Genomic DNA, 24,916 nt, shown 5'->3' with positions numbered 1-24,916 from the left:
TTTCTTCTTATGTTAAATCCTGTGGGAGATAAAAGATATCACAAAATATATCTGTTTCATATTTGAAACTTGAAAAAGACATTAATGGCAAAACAACTAAGCTGATAAACGTGCCTTTTTTATCAACTTCGACAATTTCTAAAACGATGATTATTGACAAACAAGATGAAACAAGAATATCTCTGTTTAAGAAGACAATTTAGTTCTGTGGTGGAACCATAAGTCAAATGTAATTTTTCATGCTAATTATTAATCCATTTTTATGCACTGATTCACAGATATATTTCCTGACAAGGAGCGCACGGCGGTTGTGACCGGTAAAGTGGAGATTTTGGCACCTGATCCCAATGCTTTAGAGGTCTGCTTCCTACATGAATACTTTTGAAAAATCTTCATATGTTTCTGTATTTTAGCCCCTGTCTCAGTGAACTTGAATCTTAATTTTCGAATGAGAGAAATCACTTTAAATAATTTTAATAATTCTTGACAAAAGAGCGTTCTCTAATTCAGTATTTAAGATGTTACCCTGTTTAAGATTCACTGTACGGATACGGAAATAATTAACAAAAACCTGCATGCCAAATCCACAGACATTGTCTAAGCATAGTTTCACAATTGATAAACTAGACTACCGGTAATGAACTGTAAGCTATAGTTTACGGAGCGTACACTATAGTTACAAAATTATTTTCTCCAGACCAAATTTTAACAGATGTAAATTATACTTTACCGCTGTAAAGTATATAATTTACATATATTCAAGGCGTCTAATTCATGAATTAATGATAAATACAGGTTCCCTTTATAATTATACTGCATCAACTGCATGATTCGCTTTCCAAGAGCATGCTCTTTTAGGTAAAAAAGACCCTATAAAACCATAGAAGTAATTGAAAAATAACTAATAAATGAAAAAAGACTCAATTAAAGTAAATATTTTAGAAATTCGATATAGTATTACTGGACACAGATTGTTAAAAATATGTGTTGGCATTTAAAGTAAATTTTCTATGAATTTAAAACAAGAAAAAAAACAATGAACTTTAAACATGTTGGTTTTTTTTAAAATAAAAAGTACCTGTAACCAACCTGATACTTGGTTATCAGAAGTATTTCGGGTCACTAAAGGTATGACGATCTCTTCATCTTCATGCTTATGGTTTTCTACGAGAGATAAAATGTGAGCGTAAATCTAAGTTATAATAATTCTGCAATGAAAATGAAATTTCATTAACTGAAATGCACCAAAAAAGGTTTGTTTTTTTTTACGTACAATGTAATTCCTACGATTTTCCCAAATATGTAAAATGCGAGCAATTTTAGCATAGTTTGTGGAGCAAAGTCTGTCTTTAAAGACATACATTTCAACTTGACAAATTTAAAAAAGAATAATAAAAAAATTATTCCTTTAGGAGTTTTCTATTTTATCAGGGTACGCATCAATAAGTCTTAAATATGCAAGAACATATTCCAGATGCATTAAAGTGAATACCTTCCCTTGTGCAAATTCCTTTTCGTCGTCGAATAATTGCTAGTAGGATAATGAGTATCAATGCTAAGAAGACTAGGGGTATTAAAAGAAAGAGCAAAGGAGAGGTTGACCCTGTGTTTTCAAACGTGTTGTCCGTTGTAGAATTCAGGTATGGAGTGTTTATCTCCCATAGTAAGGTTGCCTCTGGAGATCTTATAAATGGAATTAGAAAATAAAATAAACAAATAAAAACAGAGTATACGTTGAGATCAAAGACCAACTCATATTTAGTTGTACCTCGAAAGTGGAATGCATCCAGAATCTGCAAATAAAATAACAGAAACATAACAAGGCAAGTGATCTTCAGAAAAAAGAAATATACAAACTCACACATTCAAAAGTCTGATAGAATTTGCTTACTTATCAAAGAAAACCGAAATAATGACATAACTTCATTCATTTTGTAGTCATTTCTTGCTATACTTTTATTCTCTCTTATGCATAAATTGAATAATTGTCCATTCTGAGATACATGTATTTTATTTTTTTTAAAATATAATCTGCAACATGTCACGTCATATTATTTAAAGAAAACAAAATATTTCATAAGGGACAATATCCTGATGACATGCTTTATTTGTAAAAATTTCAAGTTTCTTTAATTGGTCACAGATATAAAATGGTCTCTTTATAATATTTACAGTCAATTGGCCTCTTTCACAAACAAATATTACGACCAAGATGAGAATTTCCCAATCCCTCTACAGTATCTAAGCTTTGGAAGGGCATCAAAATATCTTATATTTTCATAAGTTTAAGTTGCATAGTAAAAATCTGTTTAAAATTGATTTATTTAACAGAAAATTACAGAAATTGTAATTTTTGGTGAAAAGGACTACATTTCTTTACCTCTGAAATCAATCTAGCTAAAAAAAATTGTGAGAAAGGCTAACATGGGTTTCTTAAATTCACCAGAGATGGGATCAAATACCATGGAGGGGTAAGCATCCCCTGTCGACCAGTTTCACCCGCCGTGTGTTCTTTGTCATGATCGGGAAAAAGGAAAAAAAGCCGTTGACAATTCAGTGAGAAAATAGTAACCTGACAATTTATATGAAAAACGTCCGTCAACATTTGGTTCAATGATAAATAAACTCTTTTAATTATATCTCATTGTTTATTGTGCCTTTTTATAGGATTTTTTTTAACCTGACAACTGATCAGGTTGTCTCCAGATTGTGAATATATTTTCATGAAAACACACCTATCTTTCAAAAACCAATCACAGAGAAAACGGTTAGATATATAAATTTATTATACCTCTATTGGTTTTTAACTATATAAAAATAAGGTTGTAAAATGTAAATAATTCCCTTGAAATCACTGTGAATGGACTAATCCCCGTGCGTTAGTCATATGAGTTAATCCCTGCTTTGGAAGCTAGTTCCCCGTTATCTGTAATTCTCTATATTTTACTTTTTTAATTAATCGGTATAATATGTTAATGGACTAATCCTCGTGGGTTAGTCTAGTGAGCTAACCCCCGCTCTGAAAGCGAATTCCCCGTCTTTCGAAATTCATTTTTTTTTACTTTTGTATCGGTATGAGAAAACAGTTAAAATGTATATCATTGAAGGAGCTAGCAGGATAACCAGTTTCCCTCGACCAGGTCTATTTCCCTCGGCTGCGCCTCGGGCAATAGTCCTAGTCTTGGGAAACTGGAACTCCCTCAATGATATTCAGTGTACTTTAACTGTATAATAAGATATTGTATATTACATTTTAAGATTTCATTTGAAAAGAACACATCCGAAGGACATTCTCCCCGTGACGTCTGACAGGGGACATAATTCAATTTGGAAGCTCCGTTGTTGTATACTGGACAGTTACCTACAAGAATATTCGTAAAGAAAAAAAATAAAGATATCAAAGTTGAATGGAATCACCAAATTCATACTCCCATTTCTATTTAACGTCTTTTAATTTTGATTTGGTTGAAAAATTTGAATTCCGTTATTATATAATTATGAATCTATATATCTTATTTAAAAAAATGTACCTGCGGGAATCCAGATAGATTCTGTACAAATTTCCACAATTTCGTCCAGTTCATTGTACAAGCAGTGATACAGATTCTGCGAGGAACACTGCAAGGCCTTCACTCTCTGCTCCGAGAAGGAGTCTGGACAACCAATCCCAGGGCTCATGCATGCAAAAAGTGACAGTTTCCCGTAAATATAAACACTTTCTGATATTTGAAACATACTTTTTATATTTGAAATTAAGACATATTATTGAATATTCATTGATTTTCAAATAATTTTACATCACTTGTAATATCCGGTACTTCATTTTCTTCCAAACTTATCGAGATGATGACATTTTAAAATTCATTAAAACATGTAAGATCTATCAACATTATGTATTTTTATAAATTTTCAGTAAATAAGTAAATAATTCAAATTATAATTCAAGGTATGGATTTGTGACTTGACAAGCTGAGCTAGGAGAGGGCATGTAAACAGTTTTTAAAGATGCCCAAGTATGTAAGTACATATGTGCTTACATTAAAATGAAATAAAGAAATGCAAATTAAAACTTAAAAAAAGAAAAGATTTCAGTGCGCAGATAAACTTACCAATAATTTTGGGAGGTGTATGTCAAGTTTCGTAGTATGATGTATTTTATCTCCTTGTAATCAAATAAAACATTCATGAATTGCGTAGTACTTTGAACATAAGGGTTTATCTTCAATGATGAAGATATGTGCATGTTATCTAAAAAATTTTTAATTGAAGATAACATAAGTCAAAGGGAACTGTGCTCTCCATCGACAAGTGGTGACTTTTCCATTTAAGTGAACAATTCTCCAGAGGGACGTTAAACAACAAACAAACAATTATAACCATAGAGTTACAAAAAATTACTCAGAGAAAAGTGTAAAGAAGAGTTCTCAAACTCACAAGTCCTATTAAACACTGATGCAAATCCAATGCAGAACAGGGGAGCGTTTACCTCAAGAACTAAGAACCAAAATTTAGTTCTGCTTACAACTTTCTATTTTCTTTTTCAATTTTGTATGTTTTAAATATTTTTAATAGGAACTTAGAAAAATATTTTCATGCTAGCAATTTTGAAAAGAATAATATTTTTTATGAAATACATGTATATGGAAATGTTTTACGATCAACTGAAGGTGTTTCGGGCTTAGTCGCAAGATCTTTTGTAAAACGGGTCCCAGACACAAACCTCTAAAATATCAGAGATGGGACCAAGTGCCTTGCCATGAAGAAGAATGAAACATATGGAGATAACGAACAGTATCCAAGATCAAAGATCCATAAAACAATACAAAATAGGAGCAGAGCAAACATAGACCTCCGAAACATCAGAGGTAGGATCAGGTGCCATGGAGGAGTGAGCATCCCCTGCCGACTGGTCACGCCCGCCGCGTGCTCCCTGTCATGTTCGGGAAATAACGGAAAAATCCGTCGTCAATTCAATGTATAAATAATGGACTAAAAATAAGGTATGTTCCTGCATAGGTAAGGGAAGTTGACGATAGAAAAGTTAAAGTCATCACGTTTATCATAGAGCTTGGTTATGAGATTACCATTAACGTCTTTTTCAAGTAAAACATCCAAATATGAAACAGATGTGTCAGACTCTGTGGTATCTTTTATCTCAAGCTCACTAGGATATATCGTATCGACATAAGAATGGAAATTACCATTGTTAATTGACAGTACGTCGTCGATATATCTAAATGTCGAGTTGAAGGCCACAGCAAGTGTTTTCTTCTTTTCAAGCATAAGATTTTGCATAATTTCTGCTTAATAGGAATACAAAAATAGGCCTGCTAATAACGGGACGCAATTTGTACCCATGGGAATTCAATAGATTGTTCGAAGATCTGTTTTCCAAAAACGACATAAATATTGTGTCAATCAAAAACTCAAGCATCATTTTGATGCCAACTTCAGAGTACTTTTGTGTACAGTCAGAATGGTTTTAATCAAAGGAAGGATATGGAGATAACGAACAGTATTCAATCTCAAAGTCCATAAAACAATACAAAATAAGAGCAGAGCAAATACGGACCCCCGAAACATCAGAGGTGGGATCAGGTGCCATGGAGGAGTGAGCATCCCCTGCCGACCTGTCACACCCGCCGTGTGCTCCTTGTCATGATCAGGAAATAACGGGAAAAAATCCGTCGTCAATTCATTGTATAAATAATGGACTAACAATTGGTATGAAAAACGTCAGTCAGCATTTGACTCAATGATAAATTGTATTTGCTGACAAGGTCATTGTATCGACCATAGAACTTACGAAATGATGACTTTAAACGAGACTGCTGATATTCTTGTTTCATCAACTTGCTTGTCAATAGTTTACCTCGTTTCAGAAATTGTTCATAGGTAGAGTATGCTCTTGCGTATAGAATCAACTGAGATATATTAACTCCGTATGCAGGTGATGAAGGTATATTGCTGCATAGGTAAGGGAAGTTGACGATAGAAAAGTTAAAGTCATCACGTTTATCATATAGTTTGGTTGTTAGATTACATAATTTTGCAAATGACCAATGACAAGGTAAGTAAATTTACTTCCATTTTCATTGAAAACAACAGCTGTCAATGATATTAAAAAGCCTGGACTTTAATTTATCGTGGGGAATGGTTGTGTATAAAGTTGAAAAGTCGTAAGTTTTTAAGCTGCTGATTTTGGTGAAATCTTGTGATTTCAAATAGTCCTTAAGGTATTTTAAAGTATCCACATCTGATTTACACCACTTCTTGAATATATTGTTGCACAGTACTCTTGAAGTTTCTCCTTCACTACTGCTAATATCTTAGTGAGGAGTAAAGAAAGAGGCTTGGTTGAACATTTACTGGAACCGCTATGTATCTTTGTTTGTAAGGATTCTTATGTAGTTTTGGAATCCAATATATATATGGTAGTTCAAATTCATTTTGGTTCTTTGGAATATCAAAAATATTCAAAACTGACATATGATTTTGAAGAATTTCTTCCTTAGATAGGGACTATGAGTATAAGTTGGATTACCACTTGTAGAATTAAATCCAAGTTCTTCTAAAGTACAATTTATATAATGAGCCTTACAAACGAAGACAATGTTGTTACCTGCTTTGTCAGCAGGGACCAGTACGTACTGATCATGTAATCTACCAAATTCTTTTTTCACTTCTTGATTATTGAATGCAGAAGGATAGATGGTTTTCATATTGCCCCTAAATCTTTTAGTACGTGATTTTAGCATGAATCTGATACATTTAATCCATTCTGATAAAGTGTCAACGTCTTCTTTTTCATATCTGGCCCATTGTCTGGTGTAATTTTCAACAGAATCCATAATATGTATGAAATTCCGATGCCAGTTGAAGGATCGTGGTTCCCTATATTTAGGACTTTTTAATATGAGTGATCTAAGGTCCTCATTATTAACTATATTTACGTCACCTGTAATAACATATTAAGCAGGACTATAGTTATAGGGTGAAGAACATGAACACCCCCTGCTAACCGGTCACATCCACTGTGTGCTCCTTATCATGATTAGGAGTAACGGAAAAGGCAATTCATTGTAAGAATAATTGCGTAGCAATTGGTATGCAAAACGTCAGTCAGCGTTTGAATTAATGGTAGATTGTGTCTCCTAGTAAGGTCAATGTGTCGACCATAGAACTTGCAAACTGATGAATTTAAATAGGACCATTGATATTCTGTTGCATCAACTTATTTGCCAATAACTTGCTTTGTTTAAGAACTTGATCATACGTAGATAATGCTATTTCGTATCAAATCCTTTATATGATTTCTTTCTTTTAGTTTTACTAAAACTGATGAGGGAACGACAACTCTGAATAGAAAACATCCGATAATGTACGCATTGAGAGTTTTTTCCTTAACTTTTTTTAGAAATGTTTTCTGTTTAGCTGTAAATATGTTGTGTAGTATTAGTTGTCTTGTTTTTTTTCTTATTTTTTTCTAGAGGAAAAACAGTTATAATTTAGAACTGAGACTTAATATCGCTGCAATAAAAAGCAAATAACTGTAATGAAAACTATCCTTTTTATTTCCCTAATTTAATTCCATAATATTGATGATGATAAGGAAAATATGTAAAATTACATGAACTGTCTAGCACTTTAGTATAAAAGTTAATCCTACATATTTAAAACATTTAAACAAAAACATTAAAGAGAGAGAGAGAGAGAGATGCTCTTGTGTATCGAATCAACTGAAAGACATAAATCCCGTTTGCAGGTGATGAAGCATCTTCGCTAGCCAAGGGTTTCCAATCCGAAATCTACTCTACAACGTTGTAGGGAAGATTTCGGATCGGAAACCCTTGGCTAGCGAAGATGGTGATGAAGGAGGTATAATATTGTTACACAAGTAAGAGAAGTTGACGATTGAAAAGTTTAAGTCATCACGTTTATCATAAAGCTTGGTTGTTAGATAACCATTAATCTCTTTTTTCAAGTAAAATATCGAAATACAGATAAATTTCGAAATACTGAACCTAGAGAGATTGAGGAAAAAATTGTTCGAGTGTATGAAACAGATGTGTCATACCCTGTGTATTTTTTATTTCGAGCTCACTGGGATATATGTCATATCGGCATAAGAATGGATATAACCATTGTTAAGTGAACATAATGTCGTTGATAAATGTCGAGCTTTCTTCTCTTCACGTATAAGATTTTTGACAAATTCTGCATTATATGAATAAAAAATAGGTCTGCTAATAACGGGGTACATGGGAATTCCAAAAGAATGTTGGAAGATATTGTCTCAAAATAAAGTACATAGAAATATTGTCAATTAGAAACTCAAGCATCGTTTTAATATCAACTTCAGAGTACTTGTGTGTACAATCAGAATGTTTTTTTAACAAAAGAATTTTGCAAATAACCAACGACAAGGTAAATAAATTTACGTGTTCCGATTCTTTTGAGAAGGCAGCTGTCAATTGATGATATCAAAAGCCTGGACTTTATTTCTTGAGGGTAATGGTTGTACATTTGTATATAAAGTTGAAAAGTCGTAAGTTTTTATGCTGTTGATTTTGGCAGAGACATAAGTCTCTGATTTTGTTAAAATTTGTGATTTCAAAGAAGATGGGTGAACAAGGCGGGCAGAATGCCTATAGCGTCTGATATTAAGAAATCATATTCATTATGTGAATTGAGTATTTTAAAAATTAACTTCTCATTATTAAAATTTATGAAATTATGAAAAATTTTTCTGAGAGAGAAAAAAATCTTGTTAAAAATTTTATTTTATAAAAATATAAGATGATATTCGTGGGATTCGAACCCCTAGCAATAAAAATCCGACGTTTCATACTGCTTTGAGACTAACACGCTAACCACTATGCTACATGGCTCCTGAAAATTTCGGACATTTAAATCATGTTTGTGATATGACCCTTGACTTAATGGACTTGAAGTATTTTTCGGAAAGATGCGAATGTTTTGTCATAAAAGTGTACTTTTAAGGCATAGTGGGTCTTCGCTCCATGTTTTTGTAAACCAAAAAATGTACATTTTATTGCAAACTTTTATGATTATCTTTAAAAAAAATGGAGGGAAGACCCACTCATATTGAAAAATTTTGTTAAAGAATGAGAAAATGATCGTTTTTGTTCTTTTTTGTGTATGCTTTCTCGTAGGCAAATATTTTCAGTCTTGGTGAGATTTTTATAAATTGTAGAGATTTTACATTAAGTATACTTTAATATTAGATGAAATATCAAGTAAAATTTGGATATAATTGAGATTAAATTTTTCACTTCTTATCTGTCGCACTATAGGCACTTCGTCCGCCTTATCCACCCATCTTCTTTCCAAAAGTTCCTTGGAATTTATAAGTATCCTCCGCTAAGACCGATGCCATATGACTACGCCTACGTCTCTGTGTATGGTTAAAAAATCCCATCACATTTAAATTGTGACACTATGGACTGGAAAGATTTCCAACACTATTGAGTCAATTTGACATTTTCATAACATCCATAGGGAAGGACTGCTATGTTTTCTAATCCAATATTTTTTTCGTTGTCAACGAAAAGTTGCACTCAGAGATGGATTGTTTTTATGATGGTTTAGAAATCTAACTTTCATTGACAAAATAGAGTGATAAGGTATATTAAAATGCTTGTATAAAAGCTGCTGACTCCAGAATTATTTGAAATCTATGTCCTGAAATTATTTCAATAAGCGATCTTTTGGTTTCACAAACATAAACAAGACCAGAAAAATACAAAAATACATTCTATCCCGTAGACAAGAGTAGTTACTGGTGAAAGAAGTGTTGATTATCAAAATGTCACAGATTTTACAGTTTTTCGTAGAACATTTGAAAATAGAAGACATGGGATCGGTAAATCAATCTTCAAATACATCTCTTAAAGAAAGTTTACATACTTTCAATTTGTTTTATGAGCTATTGATTTTATAAGGTTCAAACGATGACAAATTTTAAACATGCATTTCCATAAAAATAAAGTGCAGTATGTCTTCATAAAAAGTAGCATTTTGGCGTGAATAAGGTCTATTGCAATATTAATAACTTGCATTTTGGTGTCCATTTCGGGTATGTTTTGATATCTTATGAAACATTCCCTTAATCTTATCATATCACATTTTTCTCTCACGCTAACATTGTAATATTTCATGTTGAAACAATGTATATTGCATGTTCATCTTGAATATCTACATAATCTATTATCTATGAAAAAAAAATCTTACCTATAAGCTCAAAAGATCATTTAATTACTTCTGCTAACATGATCATTGCATCAACGATAATATTTGCAAAATGTTGAGTTTAAGTAAGGCTGTTGATGACATTGTATTATCGACTTATTTGTCAATAAATCGATTTAGATATTGTTCATACGTTGAGCATGCTTTTGGGTATCGAATCAACTGGAAGACATAAACTGATAAATATTTATTATATTATCATGATATCATTTATCATGGTATGTTGCAACATAGATAAGGGAATAGAAAAATTGAAGTCAATACTTTATTATAAAATGACATTTGTAAAGTAACTTTTGTAAATTAATAATACATTGTCGATATATATTATCTTAATGCCGTGTTTAAGACCAAAGGAAGTATTTTCTTTTCATATAGAAGCATTGAATAAATCCTGCTTAAAAGGATATAAAACAGTCAGTAAATAAACGAGCACAGTTAGTGTCCATCGAATTCCCAACAATTTGTTAGAAAATTTTGACATCCATCTGATACTGTAGGTCCTTTCTAACAAAGTTTCAATGTCTTGTTCACGATTGCTCCATAATATTTATTAGCTGGCTTCTTTTTGTTCTCATATGAAGCAGAATTTGTCCAAAATATTATACGTGAAAAGAAGAAAAAAAACCACTTACTGTGGCCTTCAGCGCGACCTTCAGATATATCGACGACATATTGTCAATTAACAGTGGTAATTTCCATTTTTATGTCGATACGATATATACAATATACCGGTGAGTTCGAGATAAAAGATACAACAGAGTCTGACACATCTGTTTTATATTTAGATATTTCACTTGAAAAAGACGTTATTGGTTATCTAACAACCAAGCTCTATGATAAACGTGATGGCTTTAACTTTAACCGTCAACTTCCCTTACTTAAGCAGCAATATACCTTCATCACCTGCATACGCAGTTAATATATCTCAGTTGATTCGATACGCAATCTGAGCATGCTCTCCGTATTAACAACTTCTAAAACGAGATAAATTATTGACAAACAAGTTGATGAAACAAGAATGTCAGCAGTCTCGTTTAAAGTCATCATTTCGTAAGTTCTATGGTCGATACAATGACCTTGTCAGCAAATACAATTTATCATTGAGTCAAATGCTGACTGACGTTTTTCATACCAATTGTTAGTCAATTATTTATACACTAAATTGACGACTGATTTTTCCGTTATTTGCCGATCATAACAAGGACCACAAGGCGGGTGTGACCGGTCAACAGGAGATGCTCACTCCTCCATGGCACCATATCCCACCTCTGATGTTTTGGAGGTCCGTGTTTGCTCTGCTTCTATCTTGTATTGTTTTATGGACTTTTGATCTTGAATATAGTTCGTTATTTCCATATGTATCATTTATAATTTTTTTTTAAATGAAAGAAATACACATTAAGTCTAAAAAAAATCCCTACATATTATAGGTAGATTGTCCAGTCTAACGTTTAATTGACTGTATTGTGTGGGTGACTTAATTAATTTACATATTCTTCAAAAGTTGGATCTATTTTATATATAGTTATAAAAACTCTTAATGAATGACAATTACTTAGGCAACTGCATGAAATACCGATAAGTATAAGTAAGGAAAACCAGAAGATCTCAGATAGGCTTTTCAGAAGTATAATAAAAATTCTATTTATTAAATATAAAATTGTAAATGTAAAAAGATGAGTATATTTTTAAAAAAGCCCTCTCTGATATAACATAATTTGACCAATGTTAGGATAAAATCTCTAGCATATTGATTTTCAGACAGGTTTACAAATGGGGCGCCTGCTTTATGTTTGATAGAATTGACATGTACATGTTAGTTTATCGTGTGTTCTCCGATTCTGTCATCACAAACTAAAGGACAAATTTTATACCTGCCATTAATTGTTATCCTGTCATTAAAGATTTTAGTAATCTTTTCATCCGACATTCTTTGGCTCTTGACATGATTATAATTAGAGTAACACGTCAGTCAAAATTATGAACGCTTTGTTAACAATTAAAGGTAGGTATGAATTGTTTAAAGATAAAAATTGTAGATCGCAGAATTTTCTTAATGTATGACAATAAATTTGCTGTATAATCGTGCAGTTTGGGACAGAGTTTGAGAGTTCTTTGGTACCTCGGAATACTTATATTGAGCCTAACTTGTGTCTGACATGCTAATATTGCATTGTGTTAGTGAATTAAAAATATAGTCCGCCAGGTGTTGCCCATGGACACATCTGATTCCATTCAATAGCTGGCTTTAATTGGTCATAGAAAATTTGATTTAAAAAAATAATCAAGATCCATATTATAATTAGAATCATCATATTACCTAAAACTTCAATATTTTTATGATTTTCCCTCTATCAAATTGCCTCATATCTTAAGAAAGAAAAATACTAAAGAGGAAATCACAATTTATTTCATTGAAAATAATACAATGAAACATTTGATAACAAAACGCAATTGTTGGTGCCCTAGATTTATAATACCCGTAGAATCAGGGAAGACGCCGAACAGAGAAATAACCACCAACAAACATACAAAGGCAAAAAAGACATTTCTCAACAATGAAGATCTAAGACAAGTGGAGAATGTGATGAATTTAATGATGATGGAGCGTTTATCATTGTTTAAGCACGCACAGATATCACGCTGTAATTTGTCTGCTTCGACTTATTTCATCATCTGCTGATAAAATTTCAGCAGACATTAACGCATAAACGGTAAATGGCGGGTGGCACACTGTTTATAAGCTCGACTGAAGTCAATCAAATTGACACGCTGTGGTAATCCAAACTTTCTGAACTTCAAGACTATAAGTTCTGATTTTCATTGTCAATCGAGCTGTTCTATATTAACTCACTTTGGCTTGGGTCCTTGACCCCAATTCATTGGTCTTAAATCATAAGTCGGCGACAAGGAGAAAACTAACTACAACAAGAAGCACGTGTTGAACTAGACAACCGTGTATATCGTTTGCTGATGAAGGCGATTGAAGCCTTTGGAATTTAGGTAATCGATTGGTCACTTTAGGCCGCACTGGTTTTGGTGTTACAAGGGAATCTGAGCACTGAATTAAAGGTTCCTGAAAAGACGTCGGCCATTCGTCCAATGGACGCACACCTTTGTCCGTAGGTCTCTGTCCAATATATAGATATCTTTTATTATTGATTTTCTCAATTTTTAAAACTTCGTGCTCCACAGTCTGCAACACTACTCCAAGAGATACACAACCTCCAGATGACGTCACATCCTGTTCAACGCCATTTTCCCAAGAATGGGGTCTTCCGCAACCCTGCCCGCCAAATATATTTAGGCTTTGTGTGATCGTTTGGGACATTGGTTTGACTTTAAGATTATGAATTTGAAAGTTACATTTTTTAGCCCCAAGAACAGAAATGAAATTAGCTTTTGTCGCATATGTGCCTTTGACCATTAACGAAAATGATGAATGCAGACACAAAGGGTCTGTGTAGAAGTCGTATTGTCCACTCCATGATCTTCCATCGGGATGAAAAGTTAGATGTCTCGTTAAAAATTGTCCGTATTGTCGAGTCTCGCATCTCGTGCTGACCCACTCTCCGGGAAGGTCAAAGTCATCGAAACGTTTACTCTTCAGTTGGGGAGGTAGAAAGTCGTGCGAGTTCGCAATTAGACTGCACACATGGCATTTCCTTGTCTGAAAAGAAGGACATTGTGATAAAATACATTACTACATGTCTCGTACTTCTTTGATAAGCACATTTAAAAATGTGTTGAAAATTTAACTTGATAACGTATGAAATTTAAGCAAAAGGATGAAATATTCTTTATGTTCCATCCTATTTGAATATGAAGAAAAAATCTTATATCTAAATAAGTAAAGTTTGCATGGAAATATTTTCTAATTTTTTTCTCTATGCTGGTAGATATACAATTGTACTCCACGCACTACTTTATCATTTCGAATCTTCAAATTTGACAACGGAGACAGGAACGGGCTTAAGTATATTATGAACAAAAAGGCAATTATTTATTACTCGGTGAGGATGTCGACATTGCTTAGACCACCATCTTTATTACAAACAGGATTAAGAGAGGTCCAGACAATCTATTAACAACTTTTAATTAGATTCCACCCATCATGTTATCCTCATTAAGCCAATGGACATACGAAAAATGTCTCTCGTCAAATTACCGAACTAATTGGGACCAACGGAATTTTATTGTATCGATTACAAAGGGTCCTAATGTGAGAAACTAATTTGTGTTGCTCTTATCGGAGAGAAGAAATGCTCCGAGCCTGACCACCAAGGAACTTTTATTAGAGAGCTCAGCACACGGGTGTTTCCTCCGACACTTATATAGGTAATAATATAATAATCTGTCCTTATTGTATGGGTCTCATTTAGGTGTAAATGTCACTTTCAATAAAATAGCTAGATAACGGATGACCACACAGATTGAATAAAATATAAGATAAAAAGTAAAACTTGTTTTTAAAAATGCAGTACAAAAAAAAAAACATTAAAATTTTTTTTTTTTAAATTGTACAGTTCTATTTCACATAATGGAATCAAGTTTTGTTATGAAAATGTTGACGAGTCCGAGCACACAGCGGGTAGGACCGGTCGACTGGAGAAGTTTACTCCTCCATGGCACCTGATCTCACCTCTGATGCCAGTGGTCCGAGTTTGCTCTGCTCCTGATTTGTATTGTCTCAATGGATCATTGATCTTGATTTCTGTTTGCTATTATCACATTTTATTGATCTTGTTCCTCAAAAATATTAAAACCAGGAAAAGTCAAAGCTAAAACTTTAATTTTAAAGACGGTTGTGAGATGCTGAAATATATATTCATGACGGGGACTAGTAGGGAATCACTGACCAGGGGCTATCCCCCAAATTTCGTTTTTACATCCCTTAATTGCTAATAAAAAGCACGTTAAATCAAGAAAGGGACCTAGCATACACTGTATGTACAAACTTACTTGATTGTTCAGATTATTGTGATGGTGTTGGGATATTTTTAATCAGTATACTTACATGAGCAGGCTTAAGTGCCGCTTGGTATGCAGTGGGTCTATATGATGCCCGCTGTTTGATGTCAGTGTGAATGTCCCCTAGAAATAATTCTTTGTCTGACCGCGCCCTTCTGGCTTTGACCACTCTGAAGTACTTAGTGGAACTATACACGTGATGATGATGTATTTCTAAACGAATCAACTGTAATTCGTGGAATGTAAGGTTGAACACAAAGCTACAGTCATAGTCTTTTGATGCTTGAGAATTTCTTGAAAATGGAGGAAAATTTACAATCTGAGTTTTCCTAAATGTACTGAAATTTGTGTTTGAAATTTCAGAACAAAGTTTTGAAATTTTTGTAAATTTCTTTGCTATATTTTCTGCATATGGTATAACGGAGACGTTATGAACTGTATATGCAGTTTCGGTGCCTCCCTGAACAATCCAAGATGGCCGCTGGTGTCTGTAATGACCTTCTGCTACGACGCCATAGGATGGATGTCTACATTCGGGGTCTTTGTAGTAATACTGATGCAGTTTAAAATGATGTCTTCGAAATTGATATCTACGTAAAATAAATTCTGGTCCAGGTCGAACTTCGCATCTAAATTAGAAACAAAAAAAACCAGTCTTAAATATAGAAATAATAGCTTTTGGAATCCTATATTTCACATGTTCTTAATTCACGAGACAGTCAATGAAACTGTATACCTAACACCCTGGATAGCTCGTACTCGGTTACGAGACGTATTAACTGATGCCGGTTACAATGGTTTATAAAACCCCTTTAAGTTAGATTTAATAAGACAGAAGAGATTAATTCTAATCGCTCCTACTCAAGATGAAGAATGATAGCGTAATAAAGATGAACGGTTTATAGTTCACATACTTTGTAATTCAATAATCTCGAAATATTTCTGATTTGACTTTTAATCCATTCAAAAAATATCTGTCAGGATCTCTATCTCTGACAGAAACGTTTACCGTTTCACTGTCTCACAATTCATAACATTTTCTGCGGTCGAAAGAATACCCGAATCTGTCTTGAACTGGGTAAGTTGGTAACAATGGTATAGGTACAGTGTATTATGTTGAACAAGTACATGTAGTCAGTCACACTTTAGTATTACTTACTATGGAAATAAATATCTGAGTTACAGATTTTCTACTTGGTCTATCAATCACAAGTATAAAATATCCAGACATACAGAAATTGTGTTCCTTTAGGTTTCTGATATATCATTTCCTATCCTGTTTAAAGTTATACATGTAGATTGATGAAATTTAGAAAAATAAAAGAAGACAAGTGCATTTAAGAGGAGTATAACTAAATTTATGAATTTTTATTCCTTTATATTAAACACATTTTCTCTTCACAATTTCTGAAAAAAAGCCTCTTAATTAAAATTATTTTTTTTTTTTAGAAATTGAATTTATACGTGTCATTTGAAAAGTAACGGCATGTTTGAAACATTGACAAACTCTTCATTGTGTTGTGTCCAGTTTAACTAGAAATGTCATTATTATTATCCGGGACGCCCCCAAGAATGCCATTAAAGGCCCACAAAAGATGCTGTCTATCCGGGATGGATCTATTTTTCCCCAAATTTTAATTTGTTTCAATTTTGTGAAAGAAAATTAAATTCAACTATTCCCTTAGTGAAACAGTAATGGTTTTTCTTTCAATTTAATGTTTGCCCTCTATCCAATAAAGAGAAATAGGCTGTTGGTTTTTTGTTTTGTTTCCCATTGGTTACAGATCATATTACCTTGGAAATAAAGAAAACACGAGTAAATAATCGTCAAATTACTCCATCAAATGACACAAATAATTTGAGAATCCTATCACAAATTAGATCGGATTTTAGTCACATTTGATGTGGAGATCCGATTCTGGGTGTTGTTGAAAGAGAAGCAAGATTGTGTCAGTAATAGGGGAAGAGTTCGTATTGAGTGGGCTTTGTTCTGATAAATAGTTTGTACATTTCTAATTTAAAAGCGCAACATTCAACGAGATCAAATTACTCTAAATATCCAGTTTAAGGGTATCTTAACTCCTGAAATGTTCTCGGGTGTTAAAGTGGAAGAAGACAAACAAAAACTTTAACCTTCGTCAATGTTATCTAGAGAAACTGTGTTATAATGAGACAAAGGGTCCCGGCCATCTCCTTGTAGTGTGTGTACTGAGGACTTCTATCTGTCTCTGTTAATCTCCAGTACAAACAGCCACTACTCCACATAGCTCATCATTGACCCCAATTAAAACATAAATATCTCAAATGTACTCCATCACAGTTATAATTCCGTTGGATCTGATAAAAATAGGGGGAAAGATAAAAAGATTAAAAGAGCACTTTGTCAATAATTATGTTTTGTAAAGTGAGACTAATCTAATAGAAATTCTTTGCCCAAGAATCATGATTGGAAACGATAATCTAATTATGTTTATCATATGAATCTCAGGCATTTAATAAAAGTGAATTCTTGGTATTTATTATAATTAAGAAAAGGACTTTGAAGTATATTTTTAGATTTTAGTTCCCTGTTTACCAGGCTAACGATATATCTTTAGTACTAAGCACCCTCGACACCGTCGGTAGGGCACTTGTCTTGAATTAATCGGGAGGGGATATAATTGATATTTTCACCTTTACTAACATGCTTGTGGAATGTCTAGGTAGCCATGATATGAGCTTGTACGACACGAAAATCGCGGACTGAATTTATGTTTACTGTGTAAATTTCACGGGGATACATACATCATCACTAAGAATGGCTGGCGCATTAACCTACACGAGTGGAAAATGCCTCAAATTATCGCAAAGAACCCACAATATTTACGCATATAAAATAAAACACATTTATGATGTCGCTTCCAATCAAGACATTAGATCAAATTCAGTGTAAGCTAAAGTTTCTTAAAATTTTAGAATAATTGATTCTGTTCTTTGGTCAAAACAATATAATAATATTTATTTTCATATCTGCTAATTGTAGATATTTATAATATAAAGTATTCCTTTTATTTTACAACACACGCCTCTCAGTTTCCAGACTCCTCTCTTTACCTACTGTTTAACCCAGGAGTTATTTCTGGAAATATCATCTCTGCAATATTATTTAATCTTTCCGACAAAAAGTAATATACAAATATTACTATCAATGAATTTTCATTTTTTTTTTAACAATTAATGGTAGAAAATTAAATCGCAAGGAATGAATTTAAGAGCTACCTAAGTTATACGATATAACCTGAGCGTAAACTGTCTTAGTTATAAAAAAACAAAGACAATACCACTTAACTTTTGACATTAAATTGTACAAATTTTAAATGTAATGTCAAGCAGATTGATACGTTTTTGACATGTCATTGTGACATAGACAACACAGATTATACAGTATAAAACTAATTTTTCAGCCAATCAAAAGAGTGTGTTACAACCAGAATCCAATTATTAATAAATAATGAATATTTCTTAATAATAATTTTAGTAAAAATTTAAATATTTGTAAAACCCTCCCTCCTATAGGATAATTACCTGTGTGATGACCATTCGCCCGCGATGTGTGGGGGTTGGGGAGACTCGATCGACAGGTGCCCGATTCTGTTTAAAATATGACTACAACTTTTGTTTCTCCAATTTTTGTTCCGATACAGATGGTAATATGACGTCACAACTCCAATCTGAAGAAACACTGAAAAATATAAACCACAATTTTATTATGTGGGCATTCGAAATGTGTGTCTTCTTATATTTCTTAACTAAAGATGCACGTAATATTTCAAACTTAGATCTTGGAAGAATTATATTTGAATGTCATGTTTTACAAGGAATTTTAAAAAAATGTTCATGATTTTTTTTTTATGTCAACTTTACTATACACGCACATATACGAGTATAGCCCTTTGATTCGTTCGTTCGATAGATAAAGAAACTTTACAGAAAAGCATATCGACAAAATTTCTGTGAAGTTTACATTTCTATAAATGATCGAATCAAAGGGCTACCTTTGTTATATCATTTACTTTGATAAAAAAGAAGACAGCTTCATTGTTAAATTCTGTCAATTTTTAAAATTTTACACCTTTGGGTTTTCCCAACTTATTTTTGCATGTGGTATCAAGCAAAATACCGGTAATCAGAGTTATTGAATTACATTAAGCAAGATCCACCCATGCAAAGAAAGACATTTGATGCAGATTGCAATAAACTGGTATACATGTATGTAAACCTTATTTGACAAAATAAATTTAACTTAAAAATTCTGGGAAAGGAACACAAATACATATTTCAAACATTCTTTCTACACACAGATATGTGCTTTGATTGCATCATCTGACAACGGATATCAATTATACACCGATTTACCTACATCAGTTTGTCTTTAAGTTTTTACAAATATGTAGACTCGTGCTTAACAAATTACTTTTCTAGTTTTTTAATACGATTAAATTATCGCATAGAAATTTTATAAGACATTATTTCTGCATGTTTAGAGTTTTGTGACAATAGAGAACTTTTCTGGCATGTTCTTTCGGTGACTAGATAGGCTAAATGCCTCATTACATAAGAGTGTAAAGTTAACTTTATGATCTACCAGATTATCCGCTAAAAACTTCAGCACTCCATTGAAATGATAGACGATGCTCTGGCAATGTATTCAGTAACAAGCAGAAGGAAGTCTGCTCGTCGATAGCGCCAATAATCGAGGACGATTTTAGATCTAGTTAACACAAGATTTATTGGAGCAATATTTCATTGTGTAAAACATGTAGCACTACAACGCCACAAGTCTGAGGCTGGGATCATATCATATCATAACACGGAAAACCAGCAGCATTCGTCTGGCTAAAAACCAGATTCCTTAATCGGCACTGACATAATTGTAAATTGATGAAGGAACGTTCATTTTTGTTAAAAATAAGAATTCTGATAACAGGTACTCGTGCAAAGACCGAGCTTGTCTTTGATATATTTTTGCTTTCAGGATGATTCATGTACAAGGAGATACGGGATTCCCCAACCCTTACTAATAGATGATTTCTTTATAACAATGGATCGTTCGTGGTGGTATGAACTTGAAAGTAGATAAAACTTGTTGAATCTGTTAGAAAATCGGTAGATAACTATACAAAACATTAGTGGAACGGGAAACACCTGAAGCTGCGGAAGAAAGCTTGTTGCGATGTTGCCGGGGGACCAGCAAAGCAACCACGGAATGTCCTGGCAACACGGCCATCCTCATGGTAAACTCGGTTATTTAGGCTTGTGCAAAGGATATCACTAAAACAACTTCAAAGATACACCCGTGTTGTTTGGATAAATTTGGAGATTTGTTACATCATTTTAAAGTTTTCTAACGAAATGTTTAGACCACATGAAAAGATAATGTGACACTGCGTTACATTTGTTTTTCAGCTGTATTTTGTTTTGAGGACATAGTATGTGTTTATTTGAGACAAATTAAGAAGAAAAAATTGTAGTTAAAAGTTACAGATTCCATATATTAAAGACGAATGAATCCAAATTTGAAATACCGATAGGAAAGCCCAAGTACTAACCTTTTCAAAGTTATGACCAATATTAAACTTCTTAGAAAGTGATTGAAACTCCAAAGTCAAAGGAAAAAAATTAATGGTACCCAGGAAAAAAGGAAAACTTGTAAAAAAATATAAACGTGAAATATATAAACACTAGCACCAACTGTTCAAACGTTATGTCCAAGGTTTAAGTTTTTTCAAAAGTAGGCCAAAAGTCAAAATTGTTGGTATCATATGGAAGGTCTTGTCACAAGGCTTATACTTGTTGCATATGAAAGCCAAAGTACTAACTGTTCAAACAATATAGCCAAGATTAAGGTTTTAAAAAGATGGTAAAACTTTTGGTTCAAAGTAAAAAAAAATTACACCCATTGGAAATATTGTCCAATAAATACATATTTGAAGTAAGAGAGCCCTGGCACCAACTGTTCAAAATTAAAGTTACGACCAAAGTTAATGTTCGGTAATTTTTTTTTTGCAAAAGTTGATCAAACTCCAAGGCAAGAGGTCAAATTTGTTGGTACCTGAAGCAAGGTCTTGTCACAAGGAATATACCCATGAAATATGAGAGTCATAGCCCCACCCAAATTATGAGTAAGATAAAAGTTTTTCCAGACAAACGGACTGACGGGGCAAAAAGTATATACCTCCCAATCTTCGATTACGGGGCATAAAAAGAACACTTATAGCAAGCCTCTTAAGAAAGTACAAGTATGTGGACCTATTGTTGTCTGTTGCCTCTGATTGAGTATCAACCTCAAGTCAGCCGTAAAGTACAAATCAACGGATGACGTGTGATTTTTTCATAATAAGCTATCTGCATTTCAAAAAAAAGATCGAACGATATCATAAAATTGATTTAAAACCTAACAAAACAAATGATCAAAAAATGAACTTATCTATCGCATATTGGAGAAGAGAGAAACCCTTGCAATTGTCTGTGTTTGTAAAACGTTAAACATGCATAACATCTAAAACCACTTCAAACATTTTGCAACAGGGAAAATTGCTTTAGCCATTCGTTAATTTATATTTTTTTTCTTAAATTTACATAACGATGAAATTAATGTATGCGCGCCTTTCATTAAGAGACATTGCTATAAATATGGATCACAAATGAGTCAAGAATATGCTTTTCACAAGACCAAGTAAGAAGGAAACCAATTTGTTGTTGTTTAGGAACGTAAAACAATGGTTCTGTCGTGAATATGAAGACACTGGTTATAGAATACCTATGTACATTGATTTTATGTCATAACAATATTAGATTTAGCCTCTCCTCTCTGGTTTCCCCCATCTGTCAGTCTTTGGCTGCGACTGATTATGTTTCTGACAGTTTGGGTGCTATCCTTCTTTCTCTACATTCAGTAAGCCAGGGAGTCTGCATAATGGAAAATATGGACATCAATCTAAGAATGACCTTGTTCCTGATCAGAACTTGGCCATTTTAGAGCAAGGTACACTCCCTGTATTCCACAGAAACAGGATAGGGCAAAACTGTACATGCAGAACCCTTTCTGGCTCCAGGATGCAATAAATACCTGAGAGATAAATAAAATTTGATTGTCTAATTCTGGAACCTGATGTGCAGCAAGACTATATAGCATGTAGCACAATACTACCCTTCATTTTGGAGGAAGGTGTAAATAATTATAGCTCGACTTTTATTATGTTCATCAAACATTGCGAGATTTGTGATGTTGTCGCTAAGGTGAAGGTTTGTTAATTAGACTCGTGTGACACAACGCATTAGGACCAGGCCCCTTATAAAGGACCGAGGTCACGTGGAGTTGTTAGTATCATCAACGTTACAACTATAACAATGTCATACACTGAATCAAGTGCCATTCATGTAAGTTATATATGACTGACAGATAACTGGATTTAATGAGACTTCTTGTTTTGGGGTTAAATCGAGATAAAATGACCAAAGAACAGCTAAAGAAATGAAACTGTCATGTACCTTTTTAAGTTTCTTTAAAAGCTAGACAAGTAAATAAGATGAAAATTGTGTCAATACAACCACTATGTTTGCTTAAGTGCCAATCCGGGAACGTTTCGTAATAAGATTCAGCTTTTATCTTTTATTTAGTTACCTGGCTTTTGATGATGAAGTGTACGACTTGTAATTCAAAATGAAATATTACTGTTGAAGCAATTTAGTGACATCTTAGGAAAAAAATTAAGAAAGTACCAGGGCAAATACTTCTATAAATGACATCATTAAATAAAGGAATACAGAAATACCTTTACAAAAGATTAACAAGCGTAATCATTTCTGAGTGAAAATTGAGCTGAAATGAAAAAAAAGAACTTAAAGTCACATAATGTACTTTTATCGATTTGGGCATTTATTTATTTTTTTTTTTGACCAGGGATTTCAACACCCCCCCCCCAATTCAGGCTCATTCAGAGTCATTATTTTTGTAGTTGCTATGTGCTATTTTTGTGAATTTATTGGCTGTTTTGCCCAAAGTGATATACATGTAGTAGTATAAAATCATTAGAGTCCCGCCCTAACATCAGAACCTCTGACCCAGGGGCCATTAAATTCACAATTTTGGAAGAGACACCCTTCATCATCATTATTATGGCTTAATACCCAGGACATGAGAAGATTTTTTAAAAAAACAATACATTTTCACTATACATTGAACATAGCCCCGCCCTATTCTCTATTGAGAAATTGATGGCTTGTTTCAATACATATACTCCAAAAGATTCTGAGGGGGAGTATTAAAACGAGCCATCAACTTCTCAGTAGAGAATAAGCCCCTCCCTAGCACCAGAACCCCTTAACCTTGGGCCAGGAATTTCACAATTTTGGCAGAGGATTCAATGCTTATTACAATCATGTCAATAGTTTGACTCCTTGCATGATGTCCAGGAGTAAAGAAGATTTTTAAGGATGCGTTAATTTTATTGGTTTTGGCCCCACCCCTCAGGCCCCAGTGAGACAGGGACCTGAAATTCAAAACAATGTGTTCCCCTTCATCCATAGATGTTATATATAAAGATTGGTTGAAATTGGTTGAGCAGTTTCAGAGAAGAAGCTGAAAACTTTTAAATATTAACGTTCATGTATGATGCACAAAGCAGGACGCACGACAACGGACAAAAAAGATGGCGACAATCACCTGATTGACTAAAATGACCTAAAATTTATTCAGAGACAAATTTCGCGGCTCTGGAGCAGTATGTTTGTGTAACGTGATCGTTCAGGGAGCAGACTGCTTTCTTTTCTGTACTGGGCAGTCTAGATTCCAACTTATCTATTTCAGGGGCTTTATTACGTAAGATGGTGTGGTAACTATGTTGGACATAGTTAAACTAATTTACGGTAACGCAGAGGATGCAAACTTTTCTCTTATCTGTCACGATTGACATTAGGAGCCTCGTTCTGGTCCTGCTGGGTACAGACAATAAGGTCTCCATCGGAAACTACATTTGTCACTCTCCGACAGCAAGGGACATGCAGCATTGCTCCAAGTTTACCGAAAGATCAAAATCATGACTTTTTGCGATTGTCAGAGGAAATCAAAAAAATTTTTTTTGCTCAAAATTCAGCGTATTAGAGAATCGGGGGTTATTTAAAAGAGGAGGGGTGATATCTGATACTGGTTGTGCCAGTTTTATAAGAATGAAAGAGAACGGTGGTCGGGCAGTTGACCGCTACCACCGAGAGAGGGGTCCATTCACATAGATCAACTTAATTCCTAGTAACAATAAAACCCAATCTTGTAGATAATATTCTAATTTATTCTACACGTGATGTGCCCTCGCGAGCTTAGTTCGGTTGTGTTAAAATGGCAAAATACAAAAGAAACTGATGTGGTGTGTCAGTAGGCCTCCTTAACAATTATCCAAACAATGGAATCTATGTTTTCTGATTAAACAAAAAATACGCTTCGTGTTTGTTACAATCATTTTGACTGGCGGAAGCTGTAGCCACAGGCAGAAGTACTTCCGAAATGAATATAAACAAATTGAATATATCAAAATACTAGTAAAACAAACGATTTGCAATGTACTATAGAAATAATGCCAACGCTCTTATCGATGGTAAGCTATGTTAAGTTAAAAACTTATCACTTATAAGATCA

The 24,916-nt window shown here is 33.5% G+C and overlaps 2 protein-coding genes across 2 annotated transcripts; both read right to left on the bottom strand.

Moving 5' to 3' along the window:
• Positions 1 to 1,418: 1,418 nt before the first annotated feature.
• On the bottom strand, positions 1,419 to 3,682 carry LOC134280909 (uncharacterized). The gene is made up of 4 exons (XM_062763364.1): positions 3,531 to 3,682; positions 3,251 to 3,361; positions 1,769 to 1,793; positions 1,419 to 1,683 (listed from the first exon to the last, which is right to left on the bottom strand). The coding sequence occupies exons 1-4, from the start codon at positions 3,676 to 3,678 to the stop codon at positions 1,440 to 1,442; spliced, it is 528 nt and encodes a 175-aa protein (XP_062619348.1). The 5' UTR covers positions 3,679 to 3,682; the 3' UTR covers positions 1,419 to 1,439.
• A 9,482-nt stretch (positions 3,683 to 13,164) lies between these two features.
• Positions 13,165 to 24,294, bottom strand: LOC134280913 (protein APCDD1-like). The gene is made up of 4 exons (XM_062763369.1): positions 24,192 to 24,294; positions 18,811 to 18,967; positions 15,293 to 15,875; positions 13,165 to 13,945 (listed from the first exon to the last, which is right to left on the bottom strand). The coding sequence occupies exons 1-4, from the start codon at positions 24,292 to 24,294 to the stop codon at positions 13,169 to 13,171; spliced, it is 1,620 nt and encodes a 539-aa protein (XP_062619353.1). The 3' UTR covers positions 13,165 to 13,168.
• Between the last annotated feature and the right edge of the window lie 622 nt (positions 24,295 to 24,916).

Source organism: Saccostrea cucullata, unplaced genomic scaffold (assembly GCF_032062105.1).
Source record: "Saccostrea cucullata isolate Sc308-1 unplaced genomic scaffold, CSIRO_AGI_Scuc_v1 ctg5250, whole genome shotgun sequence".
NCBI classification, from domain to species: Eukaryota; Metazoa; Mollusca; class Bivalvia; order Ostreida; family Ostreidae; genus Saccostrea; species Saccostrea cuccullata.
Note: the sequence above shows the minus strand (reverse complement) of the source record. Positions and strands in the feature narration are given on the sequence as shown.

What these genes read in the sequence shown, in the direction of transcription:
- LOC134280909 (XM_062763364.1), bottom strand. Translation starts at nt 3,678, where the DNA reads ATGAGCCCTGGGATTGGTTGTCCAGACTCCTTCTCGGAGCAGAGAGTG. An exon ending in ATCTATCTGGATTCCCGCAG is followed by an intron (nt 3,362 to 3,530) that starts GTACATTTTTTT and finishes ATATTCTTGTAG; the next exon opens with GTAACTGTCCAGTATACAAC. An exon ending in GGATGCATTCCACTTTCGAG is followed by an intron (nt 1,684 to 1,768) that starts GTACAACTAAAT and finishes TCCATTTATAAG; the next exon opens with ATCTCCAGAGGCAACCTTAC.
- LOC134280913 (XM_062763369.1), bottom strand. Translation starts at nt 24,294, where the DNA reads ATGCTGCATGTCCCTTGCTGTCGGAGAGTGACAAATGTAGTTTCCGAT. An exon ending in CGAGGCTCCTAATGTCAATC is followed by an intron (nt 18,968 to 24,191) that starts GTGACAGATAAG and finishes TATATTTTTCAG; the next exon opens with TGTTTCTTCAGATTGGAGTT. An exon ending in CGGCACTTAAGCCTGCTCAT is followed by an intron (nt 13,946 to 15,292) that starts GTAAGTATACTG and finishes CCTTCTTTTCAG; the next exon opens with ACAAGGAAATGCCATGTGTG.